Raw genomic sequence first — 20,563 nt, forward strand, 5'->3', positions numbered from 1 at the left:
ATTATATTATTTAATTAGTTATTTATTAATTCAATTGGATGCACTATTGCGCACCGGTTAAAAGCTATTATATATAAATTTATATAAGCATTATTTATATAAGTAATTAAAACAATAAGATAATTAATACTACAAGTCTTTTGAAAATAAACACATAACAATACATACGCTCCGCTTAATCAATAATGATAAATAAAAAAGAATGGTGTATTTTTTATAGTTTTAGACGCGATAAATATTTTAAAGCTATTAATAAATCTAGCTGTTTTGTTCTTTTAGCTATATTTGTTTCTTCCATAAATTAATTCAATTAAAAAGGTTAACAATTTTTGTACGTATGTATATGTACGCCCAGTGATAACATTCACGAGGGTTTTACCTTGAACCTTCGAAGCAAATCGATTATTTCGCACGCCATTCATATCTTGGTGGGGACTGGTTGCAGGGCGTTAGCACTTCCTCATGGACTTCACCATGACGACGGCGATGTCGGGCCAGGTTGCATTGATTCTCCCGGCCGAGTCGACAGGTAGTAATGGTCGTCGAAGCGGCCAGCACGTCGTTATCTTTGATTCTTTCAACATCTGATCGCAAACCTTCTGCCTTCAGGATTGAACTGGAGTTGCATTCGTCTGATGATTCGAATGATAATTAAGAAAGGTGATTAATATCGAAATCCTCCACAGAGAGATTATTTAATAATAGATCTCTAATTTCGAGATTACATACATTGATTTTATGAGAAAAATTGTCTTTTAATTTGTCAAAAGCAATTGAGATATACATTCACGAAAGACACATTTATAAATAGAAAGAGAAAGAAAGAGAATGAGGAAATATGCTAAAAGAACCACAGCTAGATTTATTTTAATAACTCTGAAATATTTATCGCGTATAAAATTATAAAAATTACAATATCCTTTTTTATTTAACAATGTGATTAAATTAATTTAATTCATTTTATTAAAAATATTCACAACCTTTTTACTCAAATTTATTAAAAGTTACAGACAATACTCTCTTCTCTATTATTTATATTCTATTGTTATTTATATCATACTATATCGTACACAATTCAGTAAACCATGACGGAGCATAAAGGAACGTCTTTCTTCCATTCGTGTGTGAAGATGCCGGTGGATCCTTACAGCAGACAACCAACTCCCTCGTATGAACGTCCTCGACTGTCGTCGACGAGGAGTCGAAGGTCGGAGAAGGTAAAAAAGATCAACTTTGCCGAAAGCGAACCGATTGCCGTTGCTGAGGACTCGAAATCGTCGAGTCCGCGCGATACCCTGGAAAACTTTCTGGAGTTCATGAAGAGCATACCGGACTACGGGCAGATACACCACCTGTCGAACGAGCAGTTCAAGCAGAGGGTCGAGTATCTGAGGAGGAAACAACGACTACTTCTACAGAATTTAAGGGATTCACTAGATGATTTGGCGGAAAAGCCGCCGTCGCAATTGTCGATTACAAGAAACGAGAACTCGAAATCGAAGGATATCAAGTCGGACATTGCCAGTGATCTCAAGCTGAATGGTAAGAAATGCTATCTCGAAGAGTCCAGGACCAGCAGCCCGATACTTTTCCCATCCGGCACTTTCGCCGGTCTTGCCGAGGATCAAGATCTGCTAACGTACAGGTGATGTATCAATTATCAAACAAAATGCAAAGAAAGCGATTGATAAAAATTTTAATGTTCAAACGTATTTTTTAGTATATATTTATAAAAATTATTTACATGTAAAAAAATATATATAATTATATATTTATATTTTCTTTTCTCTATCTCTTTCTTACTCTATTTAATTTATACATTAAAAAGTGCGTATTTTAAAATTTTCAAGAAAAAATATATAGAGATATATTTTAGCTATATGGTTTTAATTTTATTTATTCTAAGGTTTTTCCGATACTATTTTATTTTGTTCGATCATCATTGCTTACCGATGCCCAATGTTGATTCCAGATGCAGAGATAAGGACAAGGAGATAAAAACTATGCGCAATAAAGAGATATTCGCGGCTAATAAAAGTTGGAGTACATGGAGTGGATCAAAAAGTGATAATAGCGTAGATAGTGATGGCGAAGACAGCATCGAGACAAAGAGTTTGCCGCCTAATAGCTCGAAAGAATGGCACCCTACGTTGCCCAAACCATTTAGCTTTACATTGAGGTGCAATTTCAAATAACAAAATTTTCCAAAAGATATCTAAGAATATCTGTATTTAAAAATGGCTGTGCAATAAACGCGGCTTTCAAGCGTTTCTTTTTGTCTCAATATAATTTATACATTGATTAATTTTTATAATTCTAATTTAATCTTTATATTTTTTCATTTTGTTTTAATATATCGTTTTGTTTCCTGTTTATGTATATATATCTATATAAATTAACATAAAAAAATTTACTCTATTTCAGGGAAGAAGCGGAAAAATACATGACGGAAATGGAGGCGACCGAGCGTATGAATCAGGATAACGCGAAAAAGAGTCCTTCGAAGAAACGACGAGTCAGACCAATTCCTATTACGTCTAAGATACCGCTTTATGACAAATTGATGGCCGAGAAAGAGGAAAGGTCAGAGCCATGTTGTTTTATAATATGGATGAAAGACCGCATAATACTTTGACACTTCTCGCGAATTTAATGTCAATTTTATTTAATTCTGAAAATTCAATTATACTTTAATATATTTTTATATATTTTGTATATATACATATAATTTATAATATGTATTGCTTCTTTATTAATTCTCAAGCAGTGTTAAGGTTGAATTAATCGCTAATTTATAACACTTATTAATTATATTTATTATCTTTTAAAATATGTGTAATAGATTCACCTATCATAGTTTTAAATAAAAATGAATTATGATAATCGATATATCGTGCATTTCTGGTTTCCAGAAGTCGCATTGTCCGCGAGGAGAGCGCCCTGAATCTGCTGTCGCAGGTGCGACCTTTCAAGCTAGAGTGCGATCGCCGTGCCTGGCGTTCCTTGGCAAGGTCTAGCCCCGAGCTCCGCTCAAGCAAAAGCAGTTCTTCGCGCTTCAAGGCCAAACCTGTACCGAGAAACTTGTTCGGCACTGAGGTTTACGATCGCATGCTTGAAGACGAGTATTACAGGTCAATCCCCGAACATTTCGTCAAATTTCTTATTTTTTTTCATTCGGGAAAAAAATTAAATGGACATCTTCACGCTTATTTCTAGATTGTATCTCGCGCATTCTTTCTTTTTCTTGATAATACAAACATCGCGAAGAAGGCGAAATCGCACCGTTATTTAAATGTCCGGAAATTATTGCCTATCCTCTCAGGTAGACATCGAGGTATAATATTTAATTTACAGACGGATAAAAATTTTAGTTACGATTCAAACCGTTGGGACGATGAGTTATTTAGAATCCACCTTTTTCAAGAAAGTTAAATGGCTTAGCAGGATTACTTGAAAACTCTTCGAGAGTTAAAGAGGATTAAATTCAGATTATAAAGATTCTGCGCGCTATTCCAGACAGCTGAAGAAAAGGGTGAGGGCCGCCGAGCTGCTGAAATCCTCCTCCTTGCCGCCGTCGATGGCGAGACGCGAGCGTGTCAAATCCGCATGTGCACATTTGCAGGATATAGCGTCCAACAAGGATGATGACGAGTCCGTTATTCCGACGACGACAACGACGGTGTCCGACAGAACCAGATCCGCGATGACGTCCGCGATGTCCTCACGCGGAAATAATCTGGCCGCGATCCTGAGATGTCAGGCTTCCCGGTACGATCTGTACATTCAATAAAAAAAAAAAAATGTTATAAGATTAATATTAGATAAACTGGTATCGAAGAATTAATTTTATAATATCGTGGAAAATTAACGAAAAAGGTCAGGTTGTTTTTCGTTGTCGGGATATCAAAAATTAACTAATTTTAAGCAATCACACACACCGTGAAATTGATGATTTACATTTCAGGAATGCAATTAAATAAAGAAATGCATATTATTTCTTTTAAATAGGTTAATTTTAAATAGGTTTTATTTTGACAGAATTTTCTAATTTTAATTTAGGAATAAATAAGAAAATAATATTAATAATATTAATGAAAATAACATTAAACACAAGTAGCGTTTAAAAATAATTTTTTTTTTTAAGGAAAACAGATAAACAGATAATTTTTTATTCTGCATATATATATAAAGCAGAGATATTATTTTGACGTAATAGAGACGCAGAAATTTTTCGTACGATAAAATTTTTTCTGAATGTGTAAATTTAATTTTTCAAATACCGATCGCATATTTCTAATTGCTTTAATCAGAGGGGAATTCACACGCGTAAATGACGATCGCAAACTCGTCGCAGAGAGAAACTGGAGCGCGAGATACGGGAACGAATGGAGGAGAAACGACGGGAGCAGATACTGAAGTTCAGGGAGACGCTGATCGGTCGGAAGCCCGCGTGGAGAGCCTTGAGATCGGCTGCGAGGTACGCAGAATCCAATCTATAGATCCAATCATTCCGACTTTTACGATTCGGACATTGATGTAATGTCGCGTAAACAAGGCACGAGCATGACAGGGATCTGGATATACGGACGTCTCTTCGTCGGGACGAGGCGCGGGAGCAGGCCGAGCGTCATCGTCTGCAGATGGAGATGATGCTGGATCGTGTGACGCAAATACCGACTCTGTTCGAACGGCATTCTCAGGTATAATGAGTTCTATGCGAACGGAAAGTCACGGAAATAATACTTATACTTCCCGGATCGAAGAAACAAATAATATATTCATCAATTATCTTATTCTTCTCTGGCAAGGAAATATTTTTAAACAGGCAATATTTCATTTGTACACTTTAAGCGCGCATTAACATACTTCATTCAGAAAGTATAATATTAGTATATTATTACTTACTTTGTTATTATATTAAATTCAACATAAAACAAGAGAAAACATACATTTTTTAAATTTATGATTACATATGCAATTTATAACGAAAAATGATAAGATAATAATAATAATATTAACTATGTACAAGACATTTGCAGAGCTCATAGATTCTTCAGAAGTATCGTGTAAACTACGCTTTATGCGATAAATTTTACAGAGTTTCCAGTCACTTGTAATGGCACAACAAGAAGAAACTTCTTCAAAGAGCGTCCGCAAAAAGAAGAAGAAGAAGAAGAGAAAACAGAAGCAGCCGCCGAAGAGGCCCATGTCAAGCAGTCTAGATTCGTACATGAGCTTTGTTAGCAACTACAGACCAAATTCAGGATCGTTGACCAGCTCTTCCGGTACTCTAATCTCCTCAAGCCAATCATCATCGAAGTCGTCACATGGTTCCTCCGATAAGTCAGCGGTCAAATCGGAAGGCTCGATGTCGAAGAGGAAGACCGATCGCGGCCCGCTCAAGGTGTCGATCAACGAAACGGCGGAACTGATCGAGGATCGTAAGTCGACGAGCAGCGACGAGCGATCTCGCAGCGAGGAACACGAAGATGCATTGTAAAACGAGGGCAATGTCATCGCCAAAGAGTAAAAAAAAATTAAACTGATATCTTTAATTCTTCTGAAGATATTCTAAATTTCAAATTTATATTATATTGATTGATTATAATATATAGTTAATAGAGCATATGTTATATGATAAAATTATATAGTTGAGCTTTGAATTGAAAATTTGCTTAAAATTAACGAAGGAAAAGAATTAATTTTTTCTTAATATGCTTATCTATATATTTTACATTACTATAATATATATCTTGTAAATTGTATCTTCTTTAATATACTTTTTTCTTATTTACAATTGTTTATAAAAATTCATAAATTAATAATAATTTATGGTTAAATGTCTGATATTCTCGTGAAAGATAAAATGGAAAATGATTTTAAATCGATACAAAAAAATCATTTTAAATAAAAATAATAGTGATAATTTCGGGAAGTCGGATGTTATTGTGGTTGACAGAAAATTGCATTTCGTAGAACATAAGCAATGCATTTTTTTACGAAAAAAAAAAGATATATTATAAAGAGTACAAACATGACATATTAACACTAAATCATAAATATGCATATCAGTTCAGCACAATAAAATGTCTTACTCTCTAGAAAGTAGAAAATTTCTTTTTCTCTCTCTTTCTCTTTTTCTCTTTTCATTCAAGACCATTCATCACTCAAAAATTATAACATATTTTGAATTACATTTAGCTTTCGAAGTCAAAACTTCGCAAGATTCTAATGAAATAAAATTGCACCGGTAGAAAGATATAATCTTTAGTCTAATAAAAAGATTAGAATAATAAACCAAAAAAAATTATAATAAAAATAATTACTTTTATTATTTAAAAATATTCATCAATAGAATTGTCCATGTTTTGTAAACGTTAAACCGCTTACTTTTTCGAGCGTTGAAGTTCTATCCTCTCGCCGTTGCAATTTTATTTGTTCTGCCAATTATTCGAAATCAATCTTATCTATTATCCCGCGGAGTTCCAATTCCCGTTTTTGTCGCGATCTAAATTATTGTATTTCATGCCCGGCGAATCAGAAATACCTACGAGACAAAAGACGCGTTTTCCGGAGAACTGGAAAAGAATCGATGTCCATCTCTATTGGAGTGGATTTTTGACGCGACAAAATCACGATCGACCTCATTGTCAGTCCGTCATCGTGTTGAGGATCCAGTCCATGTAATAAGCGACCCTGGTGTAGACACCCGGGATGCCCGCGGTACCGCACTCTCTCACCCCGTAACTGACCACGCCATGTTGAATGGTGCGTATTGTGTTGCCATTGTATATACCGATGGCTTGTAGAGGCCCGCCACTGTCACCGAAGCAGGAATCCACGTCGCGCAGACCCCCGGCACATAATTGCTTGTACCAAATCTGCGTCGACCGCTTGTAGACCTCCCTGCATTGCTCGGTGGGCACCAGTGGCAACTTCGCCTGGAGAAGGTCCTGACTGCGCGGGCCCAATTCCGTCGCGCCCCAGCCGGTCACTATCGCCTATCGATCAGAAACGAGAAGATTTGAAATCGGGAGAGAGTGAATTTCTCTTGAAAAAATTGAGAGATGAATTTCTGAATTAAAACAAATTTTTTTAAAGAAGCGGAGGAAGCACCTTTTTCGAAAAAATTGATGGAAAATTTTAAATGAATATATGACTTGTCCTTTCTTACTTTTAATTTTTTCAGCTTAATTAGAAAAATTGTATATACAGCGTCATTAGAGAGATACACAAAGATGAACGGAGGACTATCAATGAGTAGAATTTCAGAATAATGCAATTATCAGAAAGCAAAAAATCTTTGAATTCGATTCGATTTCAATTTGATATGCTTACAGATGAAAAACAAGGACACCAAAAATATTCTCACCTTTTTCGGGATCATCAATGCCGCAGAGCCGAGTGGCAAGCAAATCGGTTTGACATTCGAAGGTCTGAAGTCTATAGAACCATTTAATTTAATGAGCGCAATATCATTTTGCAATTTCGTTCGTGTATAATCGGGATGATAGTAGAAACTTTCCACACCGAAATCCTGATATCTCTCAGCGCATTGGATCTCAAGTCCATTCTCGTCGTAATCGCAATCGCGTTCCTTGCTTATATCGTGATCTCCCACCCTGACGCCTATCAGCGATCTGATATCTGAAATATGACGGTTTTGATTGTGTAAAAGATTGCATCGATTATAAGTAAGAAACGAATAAATCTCCATCTCGAGGGAAATAAATAGTTTTAAATATTTCTTTCGGAAAATTGTACTCTTTTTAAATTAATTTCTTTTTATAAATTTTTATTTTATTTTTTTTTAATTTTTTAAATATTTTCTGTAAGAGTTTCTTTCTTTACCCGCTGGAAGTTTGGTGACGCAATGAGCGGCGGTGAGGATAAATCGGTCGGAAATGACTGTACCACCGCAACGGAATTCCGGATTTGACTTTCCTGTATCGTACGCGATCAACGCCATCCACGGATAATCGAAGACTCCGGTCTTATTACCGCCATACACTCTCTGCTCAGTGATAGGTCCGCACTTTTGAAGATCTAATAGACGTAGATTCGGATGATTCGTAACATCTGGCGGAGAGGAAACGTCGATTTCCTGCGCCACTATGGGTTTCGTCGTTGGTGGTAGCGATGTGATAATTGTCGATAGTGTTGGTCGTAATGTTGGTGGTGTAGTCTGTCTCTAAAGATTAATATGTAATGTTATAAATAATCTAGAGAAGCGATACATTCAAATTTTGATTTACTTTGCATTTATTTTGCATTTATTTCTGTTAATCATACGTTAAGATCTGTTATTATTGTAATCAACGGCTTTACGATTCGGAAACCTTTAGGAAGATTTAGATTTCTTCAAAAATGAAGAGATCGAGCGTAGAAATTTCTTTGTAGTTTACTATCTAATTTGGAGAATCCTTTTTCGAAATCAAAGTGGGAAGAACTTTGATTGCAACATAGTCTTTGATTTTTTTGTTGTATAATTTGTTTTTCACAAACTATACAATAAAAAAAATGGAATTTTAACAGAACTTTTCACTCAGATTTCAACGAGTGGAGATTAATACAACGAGATCGGGATATAAAACGGAAAGTCGAGAGATTGGAGAAACCTGTTTGTGCGTTATTTTAGAAGACTATCAAACGCGGCTTGTGAAACGATAACATCGTCACGTTAATAATACCATAGCGCAACGGTGCATGTATAATTTGACATATCACATACACATGAGAAGTAGTGTGATAGAGACTTATCCGAAACGCATTAACGCTTCTGACAAAGTATGTCGACATTTTTAACACGATCAAAAAAACGATCGATTCGCTCATAAATAATTTTCTAATATATCATAGATTTATATCACAAAAATTAGAGATAAATCGGAAGCGTATGAATAATTTTGAATCTCATTAATATAATACAAAAGTTACTACAATAATTTATTCGCACAAAATGTGTATTTTTTCTGTAATCATAGCTCCCAAATGACACTTCTATTCATTCTACTTTTTTTACGGTTTATTTCAAGTCAACTTTAAATTAAATTTGAAATGTTACTTTTAAATAAAAAGTTTACTTTCTTAAATTTTAGTTTAAATTGAATTTACTTTATATTATATATACGTTTAATAAATTAATTTAATAGAATTATTACTTGACTCACGCAGCAAACCATCGGGTCGTTGCCATCGAAGCCGCATTGCGCATCCCTAAGCATTTGAAAAATTTCTGGCGAAAGTGGTCTCGGACTATCCCTCAAGATTGCTATAATATTCGCACAATTACGGATGTTAATGCAAGTAGCGCGACTATCCGAGCATTCATTCTCTGCAAAAGTAAGTTATTCTTTATATTAATAACAATTTTTTTTTAATTAAATAGCATTTTTTTTAACATAAAATTCAGGTTTTATTTAGAATAATTAAAAGATATATATTTTCAGCTATATACGTATCCCAAAATATATTATTTCTAATATCTTAAATTAAATAATTAAAATTGGTATAAATTAAAATCAAAAATGCATTTGATATATTACTGTAGGTGTCAGATTGACAAAATGTATTCAAGAAAAATTATTCTTATAAAAAATAAGAAAAAAATCTATTTTAAATCTCTTTTTAAAAATAGCAACGTTTTATTTAAAAAACTACTCACGTGCATTGATAGCTGTTATAGCCAGGTAAAGAACAAACAATCCGATGAATATCATGTTTATTTCTGTAGTATCTTATAGCTATTATTCTTCCTGTAAGTCCGTCCCTCTCTTTCTCTCTCTCTCACGGATCGAAGCAAGCCGGAGATTTTTTCGTTTTGCTCCGAAGGTTATTGCCGGATGCTCCTTGAATAAAAAATTCGCATTCCGTATGAGAGAATGCGATTGTCCCACTTACGATTCGCACTGATCTGTAGCCTTGTGGGTGCACGAAATCGCGCAGTAACGCGAGTTAACTTGGAATCTGTTGGAATCAACACTCATGGATTCATCCGCGAGAGTTGCGATCAACTAAGTTTCTCCACTACCTGCTGAGTTTAATAAATCTGTTGGATCGTGAAAACTGGTGGGGATGATTATCCCGATGAACCGTTGGTTATGATTCGCTGCCGATTAGAGAGTTGTATCGTCATTCGCAATTCGCATGATTTCAAAGAAATTGGAAACGCACGAGCTTTTCCTTGATAAATTCCGTCGTCGTCCTTTCGAGTTATCCTTATCGTTCGAGGTTTGAACTTGCTATCATACAAATTGACGTTACACTGCCATATGGAGACATTAGTGTTGATACGTTTCATTCAAGATAGTAATATTATGATATGTATGTGTATAGAGTGAATTTTATATCTTCCCGAATAAATATGAAAATAGTCTTTGATTAGGAAAAACATGGTGATTTTTTAGTACAGAGAATCGTGGCAATCTTTTATTTTTTACACTGTGCATATATTATCTATGGATTTATATTATTTTATTGCATATTTATTTAATTTTTTTATTTACTTTAAAATTTTGAAAATATATATGTTAAATTCTTAATATTTAATCCCAAAATCACAACTATTTTGTACTCTATTATATAATTGATTGAAAATTATTATCATTAAAGTTCTGAGTAAATAAAAAAAAGTCAAATAAATATATATTTACACATTTTGAAAAATCAAAATAAAAAGGTAGAATTGGCATTTCTTCTTTTGAAAGAAAATTAATGCCGTCTATAAATAAAATCTGTAGATCGAAGCAAAAAAGATAAAAAGAAGTCATAGGAATTTTTCCCGAAGAGGCAAAACCCATGTGAGGAAATTGTATAAAGGACAAACGGAAATAAAATAAAAGGAAAAGAAAAAGAAGAACCGGTCGAACGTTAGAATGTTATATTTTTCGACGACTTGTTTCTTGAAATAGAATGGTTTTTGCTAAAAAAGAATAAGCAAATTTCTTGAATTAATCTTTTTATTTAAATTTTGCAGTGTCGCGAACTTTATTTTCATCTTTGATTCTGGTTCTTACCTGATTTCTTTCTTCTTTCTCTTTTTTCATTTAAAAGGTTTCTATTTTGGATTCGGGCCACGTTTTACTTTTCCTCTTTTTTCTATGTTTCTTCTTTAAACAAATTCTATTGCTCGGTTTGTCTCAAAACTTTTGAGCTCTATGCAATCAGCATATTTTTTACAGCCCTCAATATTGCTTTAATATTGTTTTAGAACGAATTACATTAGAAAAATAGACAGTGAATTCATATAATAAGACGTGGTGCTTCCTATTCTATTTGATCCCGATTCTAAATATAGTAATGTAAAAAATTTATTGTATAAATCAAGTAAATATTAAGTTCAATATCATACATGATTAATAATTAATTTAGAAAAAAAGTAATGGAAAAATAGAAAACTATTTAAAAAGAGTATTATATAATATAATGACTTCATAAATATGCTATAATATTTAACGTATTTACAAATTATTTTCGTTTGGAAGATGATAATTCTAAGTTATTTCGCAATAAATAAATCGAGAATCGGTGACGCCGCGGATTTTGTAATCACAGAAAATTCCCAGAAACATTACTGCACGATCGAAAGCGTATTATGTTGTTGTGTTGATTGTGTATAAAATATAATTTTAATCACTGTTGATTGAGGAAAGTTAGTGTCAGTATTCACCTTTATTGTCATTCATCAAAAATAGCAGTCTTCTAGCTTGTTATCACAATCGATGACTAAAAAAGACACGAAATTTGTTTATCTGCAAAGATTCTCGTGATGTCAAAAATACATAGCTTATCATTAAAAAATATATAATAATTATAATATAATAAATTATATAAATTTTTTAATGCTAATTTTATAAAATAACGATTAATAATCGAGCACTGAATTGACATACTTTCTTTTTCTGAACCTTGTTCTGGCAACCATGCTAATCACTGACATTAGCATGAAGTGTTCGATTAATTCGCATTATTGCATGAAGGCCTTGATGATATCAAATTTGCGTAGCGCAAAGATTACTGAGATGCTTTGTATTAATTTCCTTAATGACCCGAGCGCGTTGATAACCCTGCGGCAAATAACGTTGCAAATATCGAATATATGTAATCGTCAACATAATTTTTCGTGACAATATTAATTGCAAGTTCTTGTCGTTTTCCTTGAAAATTAATGCAATTACCAGGAAAATCAATGTTGGTTTATTTTATATTAAATAAATAAAATTGTGCCAATAAGAAATATTGCAAGTAACGTCACGATCTACTGATAATGGTAAACATAACATTTTTCGAATATATAGATATTTACGTGCACCAAAAGTGCACCAAAGATTTGACATCACAACATGATTATATACAGGATGCATAGAAAATTGTGTTTTCTCGAAAGCAGAGCTTGTATAATTTTATTCTACATTTGCATTTGCATAAAAAATTTTTTTCATTTCCATTTTTACCACGATTTTTCCAATACATCCTATATATATATAACATAAATGTTAAAAGAAAGAAAATTATTTTAAAATATATAAAATATAATGTATATAAGAAAAAAAGTAAAATTTGATTTTATTAATACAATACATTTAAAAAAATTTGTTTTTATTAATGTATTGTTAAAAACTTAAAAAAACGCTTTTTTCAGCATTATACACACTGACGTTCTTACATTTAAACTATAACTTTCTTATAATATCGATTTATCGATTATTGATATTGCAAAGTTTGTTCTAAATCTATACAAAAAACTGCACTTTATTTAAATAAAATTTATAAAAGTATTTGAAAACGTTGTTATAAATATATATCATAAATACACATAAAAAGATGAGCAATTAACATCGCTATAAATTTCTTTCTAGTATTGAGTATATTTGTGGGATATTATAGAGAATACAGTTGACTAATTTTTCAAAACAATCAAAGCTATTGCACCAACTTTTTATGCTAACACAAGAAAAAGACATTAAATTTTAATTATTATTATACTATTATAATATCGAGTATTTGTCTTATTAATAACACGTTTATCATGATTAAGAATTTGTTCCGATGCATTCTCTTCATCAATTTCGTTAAAGAAAATTTGAACACAATTCTTTATACAGGGTGATTCAAAACAACCTTCTGTCCTTACAATGTCATATACTTGACTCAATTCTAAGACGATTTTTCTTTTGCCAAAATTTTTTCCGAGGCTTAGTTTTCAAATTATAAGCCAAAATAATTAACGAATTACGGGCCGCGTACGCGAGGCAGGCAAGGGCGGCGCAACTTACCGTCCGATGCTGATGATTATATGAAGCGCTCGCTGCGATGATTACGCAGGTATTCAGAATACCTACCCTTAAAGGGTGTTGCGCAACTTAAAATTGAGTCAAGTATATGACATTGTAAGGACAGAAGGTTGTTTTGAATCACCCTGTATATTACTTTATTTTAATAATGTAGAGTTGAATATTTGTTAAGCTCCGATTAATTCTACTAACGCAATTTTGTTCAGATTGCAGAAATACGTTGATTGGCATAATTTTAATTCCATTTCTAATCCAATCTCTCGAAAGAATCTTTGGAGCAATATTCAGAAAAATGATTTCCTTTGTATACGATGTTTATATTAGGCCCTCAGTTTACTAATGATCCAAGGAACGAAGTCTACCACTCTGGTGTAGACTCCGGGCCAGCCCTGCATGCCGCAGGGCGACGGTCCAAAGGACACGACGCCCACGGCGGCCCACCTCCCGGTGCCATCGGCGATCCTCTCGACGGACATAAGAGGACCACCCGAGTCGCCTCGACACGAGTCCTTGCCCTTCTGACCTCCCGCACACATCTGTCCGTAGCCCAGCCGAACGCCGGCGTTGCTGTAGGTCTGATCGCACTGATCCTTGTCCGCCAGTGGCAACGCCAGCTTCAGCTTGACATTGGACGCCGAGAGGATCTCCGTCTTGCCCCAACCGGCTACAACGAGTTTGCCGTTGAGCGACGAGTTGGACGGCAGGCAGATAGGCTTGATGAAGTTGGTGAACGCTACATCGCGGCTGAGACGCAACAACGCGATGTCATAACGTTGGTCCCGCGACAGCGGCCGATATTCCTCGTGAGCGATTTGCTCCTCTACGCCCACGGTGATAACATTGTCGGCGCACAGCACGCTGTCTTCGCTGTCCTGCACACAGTCGCGCTCGGTATCGGTGTCGTATTCGCCCAGACGGACGCTGGTCAGCCGCCAGTTGGGCGGCAGATCCTTGCCCTTGATGCAATGAGCAGCAGTAAGGATATAGCGCTTATTGATCAGGACACCGCCACACGCTGTCGTCCTGCCGTTGGCTGTAATGTCATTCGAAGAACATTTCATGAGATTATAATTTATACGTTTGGTGTTACAATCGATCGCATAATACAATCGATTTATATTTTCCGAGACATTTTCCGACATCTCGCTCTTTGGATTTTCTTTCTTTCCACTCACGTTTCTGATACTCCAATAGCGCCATCCAAGGGAACTCGTCGAGCTCGGTGCGTTCGCCACCAACGATCCTCTGTGACAGATCTCGGCCGCAGTCGCTCGGCAACAACGGGTTGTCCGCTAGATTGATCTGGATGTTTTCGTTAATCGGCGAGCTAGATGGTTGGATGGGATTCCATCCCGGGGTGGTTCCGGGGTTCTGGATTATGGTTTCGCTAGGACGGATGTTGATATTTGCGTTGCCTATGCAGCACACCAGCGGATTATTGCCTTCGAAGCCGCAGTGATTGCGCCTCAGGTAAGCGATCGCTTGATCACGCGATTGCTGCAGGATAGTGGACACCATCGGGCATTCGCGAGCAGATATACACGCGCCCACCTGGCCGTCAACTCTGCAGTCCGTCCGCGAATTTTCTGTATAGAAAACAGAATAAGAAAAGAACCGTTTTAAACAAAAGGTATAAATGTGTAATTAATTGCGTATCATATTAATATTAAAATTACAGATAAGATTTTTTTAGTTCATATCCAACCGTAACTTTAACGCGATGGATTAATAATTAATTTCGTCTTGTGTTAGCAAAAGTAACGATTCCGCATAAATTGAGTGTTAATAGTTTTGCATAATTGCGCCGCTTTAATAATTGATACATGTTGTTCTATAGCTTATAGTCATCTTGTCTAGCAATATATTTATAATGATAACCATCAAGAATTTCCAGTTTTTTATATAATCTAACATTGTATAATGTGATAAATACTATGAATATTAATTGCAGAAAACTGTGTTATTTATATGACAGATAATTAAATTACTGATATTATATAATTTACGAAATTTATTTATATATAATATAAAGTTGATTATTATTAATGATGATATAAACACGTACATATATGCGCACATTAATATATATTATTTTTGGATGATCCGAGAAATATTTGTAAATCGAGATCTATCCTGAGATTCAGCGATACGCGCAAAATTGAACAAAGCTAATCCATGCATGCTCTTTCGTCGCTTCCGTTGGTATATTTGTCTCCTGACTTGTTGTTAGCTATTAATGTTAGCTATTAATTTGATGATGTAACGCAAAATAATGTCCCGTATGATACGAGAGGCAATCGATGAAAAACTGGCATCTGATTTTTGTTTTCGCGGAAACATAGTCATAAATTGATAACTAATAATGTCACGAACCCGGATAATCACGTTCCGCGATGATTAAATTTACATCAATGATTAAAACAAAATTTTAGATACATGAGCGACTGTAACGAAGTTTCAGATATATTTTATCACGTGTTGATGCTGTATACGTGTGGTATATATACAGTATCGACCTTGGATACGATCAACGCTTTATTTTCTTTCATCGCACACATCAAATAAAAAAAGAATTACAAGAGAAAAATTATGCATATTAAGAAGATATTGAGATTATAAATTATAAGCAAACACATATGTTATAAATTAAAAGATTTTATATAATAGCTTGTTATAAATTGTCATTATGATTGAATTCAACGTCGTCTCTGAATAAGAAAAAAACTATGATAATTATTTTTTTGAAAAGGATTTCAGATGGCCTGCGATAATATCATACAATGCGTGAACTCTATCCTTTATTAAATTCCTTCTTTCTTAATTTTATTTACCAGAAACTCACTTAATTGAATTACCAATAACCTTGATGAAACAACTCGAACCAGTCTTGATCCTTGCCGTTTAAGACCAACTAGCGTAGATAACATAACTTTAAATAATATTTGTATAAAATTTAAGATCTTCTGAAAGATCAGAACATATTTTAAACGTCTTTACGATACCTTAATATTTTCTAGAGAGGAAATTGTTCTAGAGAAAAATATACGAAAGAATTAAGTAAATTTTAATTAATTATAAACCTAAACTCTCAGCTATTTTTCCTGAACTAATATCGATTTATATCTTACATTTTCAATACATTATAAGAAACTACTTACGCGCATTGATACTGACAATCAGTAACGCCAGTAACTTGAGAAAAATCGAAACCGACGTCAGCATCCTCGATAAATAATTCAACTTTACTGTTATCAACAAAATTCCAGGAGACAATCACAGCGCACTTTCACGGCAGGACTCGCACGATCACGCGCAGTTCCTTACGTTTTATGCCTTCGTGCCGAAGACCAGGATGCTAACTGACGATGATGTCCATGATAAAGTAACCGGAGCCAGGGTCAACAACTGTCCCCACTCTCCACCACCACTATCAGCAGGCTTCGTCTAGCTCTAGCTAATTAGCAGGGACGAACCAATCGAGGAATCATCGGAAAATTTGCGCTTTTATCACACAATTAGACATATAGAGTATATATTTCGAGAAACGATTGCAGAAAATAAAATCCTTTCGAATAATTTTATTTCTAGTAAGCTCTTGTATATTTATTGTATTTTATTTTGCGTTTATTATACGTTATATATATATTTTAATATATATATATATATATATATATATATATATATATATATATATATATATATATATATATATATTTTTTCATATATATATATATATATATATATATATATATATATATATATATATATATATATATATATATATATATATATATATATATATATATATATATATATATATATATATATATATATATATATATATATATATATATATATATATATATATATATATATATATATATATATATATATATATATATATATATATATATATATATATATATATATATATATATATATATATATATATATTATATATATACATATATATATATATTTTCTTTCTAGACACCGTGATTATTTTTCATATAAATCAGAATCACAGCGACAGATGTAATTTATTTGAGAAATTAATATCACCTGTATTAATGTTGTCTCAATATTACGATGATTTTTACAACCTTATTGACTGGGACTTTCCTCCGCTTCTGATTTATAAGCCGGTGGCGATTTCCTCGTTACTCCTTCTTGCTTTCTTGTCAGCACCGTTTAAAAAAGTTTTCGAAGGTACCTTTAGATAATAGCTAAAACATATTACACAGTACTTATTCTTTCTGGTTATAATTTTATATGTATAATGTAACACATAATACAGAGCTTCATATATTTTCAATATTTACATAAATTTTGATAAACTAATTATCAATTAATTTGTTCCAGTTTTTGATCGATTTATCATAATTTTAACATTTGAAACATATAAAATTAGCGTATCTTGAAAGATTCGAAAATCTTATGAGACCTGGAGACATTTAAGTGGACCCAATATTTGCTTTCCGATTTTCTTTTTACCTTACACGATACACAGATTTTAGAGAACCTGTTTGCTCGCAAATTCATGATGTTAATATCAAATTATGAATTTGAGGAAGAGGAGGAGAGCTATCTTGACGTCATTAATCTCACTATCGATGAATTGGAGCACGTGGAGTTAATCTCTGAATTGTAGACAAGAATATTAGGATTGTAAAGTCAATCTTAACGTTTTTTTATGAATAGCGTTATATATGAAGTCATCAATAATTCTCGATCGAGTCAAAGTAGCAATTTGATATCTTAATATGCGCGTTAGCTCATAATTCATAGTGGCATAATGCAAATTATGTTATAATATACAGTGGATTACAAGCTATCGAACGCATATATATGTATATCTGTTAATTAAATAAAACTATAAAGTTTGTCCGTGCACTTTAGAAATAATAAAACTGCATTAACGTTGGCATTAAATCATATGGCTCAACGTTTTATGCTAATAGTATCTCCACGTCACGCTGAGAAACTTTTGTATGTGCTAAAATTCCACAGGAAGCATTTCAAAACATGCAGAAAGAGATTGTATCGAGTATTCCAGCAGCATTTTAGATTTACGATTAAAACTCTGTATATTTCCAATACTATTGTCGCATATTTAATTGTCACGATTGCGTGCGCTTCCGCGAAAAAATGATTCAATCCTCGATAGATTTAATGTTGAAGAAAAAAACCAAAGCTCTCCGCAATATTGCGTGCGTGATCGAATACAATCCAGATTATGCGATGCAAAACGGGAACATCCCGATTTCTTGATGTATTCAGTATTAATGTATGACGTGAATCTCGCGGAAAGAATCGGGTATTGCGATTACAATTTGCACGAAGAGATCGTGATGTTTTCAATTTGAGCAAATGTATATATGTATGCATTTAAATTGATGTGGCTAGATGTAAATTTTAATAGAATTAGATTTACCGTTTAATTTATTTCCACGTGGCTCTTGCTATTAATTACCTCCATAAATAATTAAACGATTAGATAATTGCAGATTTAGCAAAGTCCTGCGAGATTACGAGTTTTTTATTGAATATGATTTCTGCAATCGAGTTTCGAAGATAATTGCTTCCGAGCGCGATCGAACGCTTGCGGAATGAAAAAATCTTGCAGGTTTTATTTGATTTTCGTTGGCTGCACGTGGCAAGATAAAAAACGGTTTCCTTTGTCGATCTTTATTCTCACAGTTAACTCTTTAATTATAATTTATCTTTAATAATACAATGTGTCTAATAACAAGAGCGATTTTCACACGTTTAAGATAATTAATGCCAAGAATTCTCATCAATTATATACGAGATATCTTTTTGACGACTTCGCTGTCCCGACGATATTCTAAATAAAAATGACTGCGCTCTTAAATAAAACTATTCTAAACACGAGACTCTCTTTCTTCTCACGAAATAAAAAGCCGAGCGGACAAATTTCAAATTTTGTTTTCACTATAATTAGAGTGAACAATCTAACTAATTTCACGGGGATATGTGTTCCAGGATCCATGTGGTATATGCAGCGATCTTGCTGTAGATGGCTGGAGTCTGGGAGGCGCCGCAGGCCTTCGCGCCGAAGGAGACGATGCCGATGAAGTAGTATCTAGTCAGCCCGTTCAGACTCTGCACCTTCATTAGGGGTCCGCCGCTGTCACCCCCGCAAGAATCCTCGCCCAGGACACCGCCCACGCACATCTGATGCTGCTCCGACATCCGCGCGAAGTTCTTAAAGGATTGCACACACCTGTCCATTTTGACGATCGGTATCTTGATCGTTTGCAGGATCGTGCTGGGTTGCGGATCATCTATTGACAATGAAATGATAAAAATTCAAAATTTAAATTAAAGACAACTATGAGACCCAATCGATCTAAATGCAATTTCAATGACTAAAAACGAAAAAGAAAAAAATATTCCTGACTATATCCAGGAATATACTAACATTTTTTACCAAAAGTGATGTTCACTGTTGCAGATAAAAAAGCAAAAATCTGGAGTATAAATGTTAAATATTTAATATTTTTTTAGCATGGATTTCGCGAAAATGTCTTACTGATATCGTATATCCCCCAACCGGCGACTTCCGCCGTTTCACCGATGAAGTTCTGTATATAGATCGCAACAAACAAATAGATTATTTATTTTCAGCAACAAAGGCTAGATTCATTTCAAAAAATGAAGGAAAACAATCTAGTCTACATTCTTCCGAATAATACACGGCAATTTTTTTTTATTGGCTTTGTACATCAAACATTTCCTGATATGCAATGGATTTTGTGTCACAATTTTTCAAAATTATGTTTTATTTAAAAATGCGATCAGGTATGATCACAATTTTCATGTTATGTTTAAAAAAAAAAAATTAATTTAAGAAATGTAATATTTATTTAACTATATTCATATCTTGATCAATAGTCCATTAATCGATTGTAGTCGGTTAATTAAGATTAATTTATTTATATACACACCGTTGTAAACCGCCGGCTTGTTCAACCGTATTATAGCTATATCATTCTTGAACACCGGCTTATTATAATCTTTGTGAGTGATTATCGATTTCGGTACGAAATCTTGCACCGGCTCAGCGCAATATCCGCGTTCGCAGTCGGGGTCTGTCAAGATGTTGTGCTCGCCCAGACGGATTCCACCGACCTTGAAACTTAGAGAGGTGTGTTCTTTATATATAATACAATATATAAAAATTATAATAAATAAATTAATAATTATAATAACAAAATTAATTAAAAACTAATTTTTTTTTTAATTAA

The 20,563-nt window shown here is 33.7% G+C and overlaps 2 protein-coding genes across 2 annotated transcripts in view; one reads left to right on the top strand and one right to left on the bottom strand.

The window, feature by feature from the left end:
- The first annotated feature begins 644 nt into the window (after positions 1-644).
- On the top strand, positions 645-5,720 carry LOC115240351 (protein FAM161A). The gene is made up of 9 exons (XM_029815446.1): positions 645-660; positions 1,080-1,645; positions 1,973-2,179; positions 2,425-2,583; positions 2,913-3,131; positions 3,517-3,768; positions 4,355-4,477; positions 4,556-4,700; positions 5,099-5,720. The coding sequence occupies exons 2-9, from the start codon at positions 1,086-1,088 to the stop codon at positions 5,498-5,500; spliced, it is 2,067 nt and encodes a 688-aa protein (XP_029671306.1). The 5' UTR covers positions 645-660; positions 1,080-1,085; the 3' UTR covers positions 5,501-5,720.
- Positions 5,721-5,991: 271 nt separating this feature from the next.
- Positions 5,992-20,563, bottom strand: part of LOC115240372 (transmembrane protease serine 9-like) — an 18,182-nt gene continuing 3,610 nt past the window's right edge. Inside the window, exons 4-14 of the mRNA XM_029815491.1 lie at positions 20,264-20,454; positions 19,282-19,600; positions 16,135-16,283; positions 14,468-14,878; positions 13,619-14,325; positions 9,791-9,848; positions 9,665-9,727; positions 9,162-9,334; positions 7,852-8,191; positions 7,373-7,647; positions 5,992-7,001 (exon numbers count right to left, since the gene is read on the bottom strand). Of these exons, the coding sequence (XP_029671351.1) occupies positions 6,651-7,001; positions 7,373-7,647; positions 7,852-8,191; positions 9,162-9,334; positions 9,665-9,727; positions 9,791-9,848; positions 13,619-14,325; positions 14,468-14,878; positions 16,135-16,283; positions 19,282-19,600; positions 20,264-20,454 (3,037 nt within the window). The 3' untranslated portion in view covers positions 5,992-6,650. The remainder of the gene's footprint in view (positions 7,002-7,372; positions 7,648-7,851; positions 8,192-9,161; positions 9,335-9,664; positions 9,728-9,790; positions 9,849-13,618; positions 14,326-14,467; positions 14,879-16,134; positions 16,284-19,281; positions 19,601-20,263; positions 20,455-20,563) is intronic.

Source organism: Formica exsecta, unplaced genomic scaffold (genome assembly GCF_003651465.1).
Source record: "Formica exsecta isolate Colony F162 unplaced genomic scaffold, ASM365146v1 scaffold425, whole genome shotgun sequence".
Classification (NCBI taxonomy): domain Eukaryota; kingdom Metazoa; phylum Arthropoda; class Insecta; order Hymenoptera; family Formicidae; genus Formica; species Formica exsecta.

Excerpts from the sequence above, each read along its gene's own strand:
- LOC115240351 (XM_029815446.1), top strand. The coding sequence starts at position 1,086 with ATGACGGAGCATAAAGGAACGTCTTTCTTCCATTCGTGTGTGAAGATG. Across the intron at positions 2,584-2,912 it reads ATGGCCGAGAAAGAGGAAAG|AAGTCGCATTGTCCGCGAGG; the intron begins GTCAGAGCCATG and ends TCTGGTTTCCAG. Across the intron at positions 4,701-5,098 it reads TGTTCGAACGGCATTCTCAG|AGTTTCCAGTCACTTGTAAT; the intron begins GTATAATGAGTT and ends TAAATTTTACAG.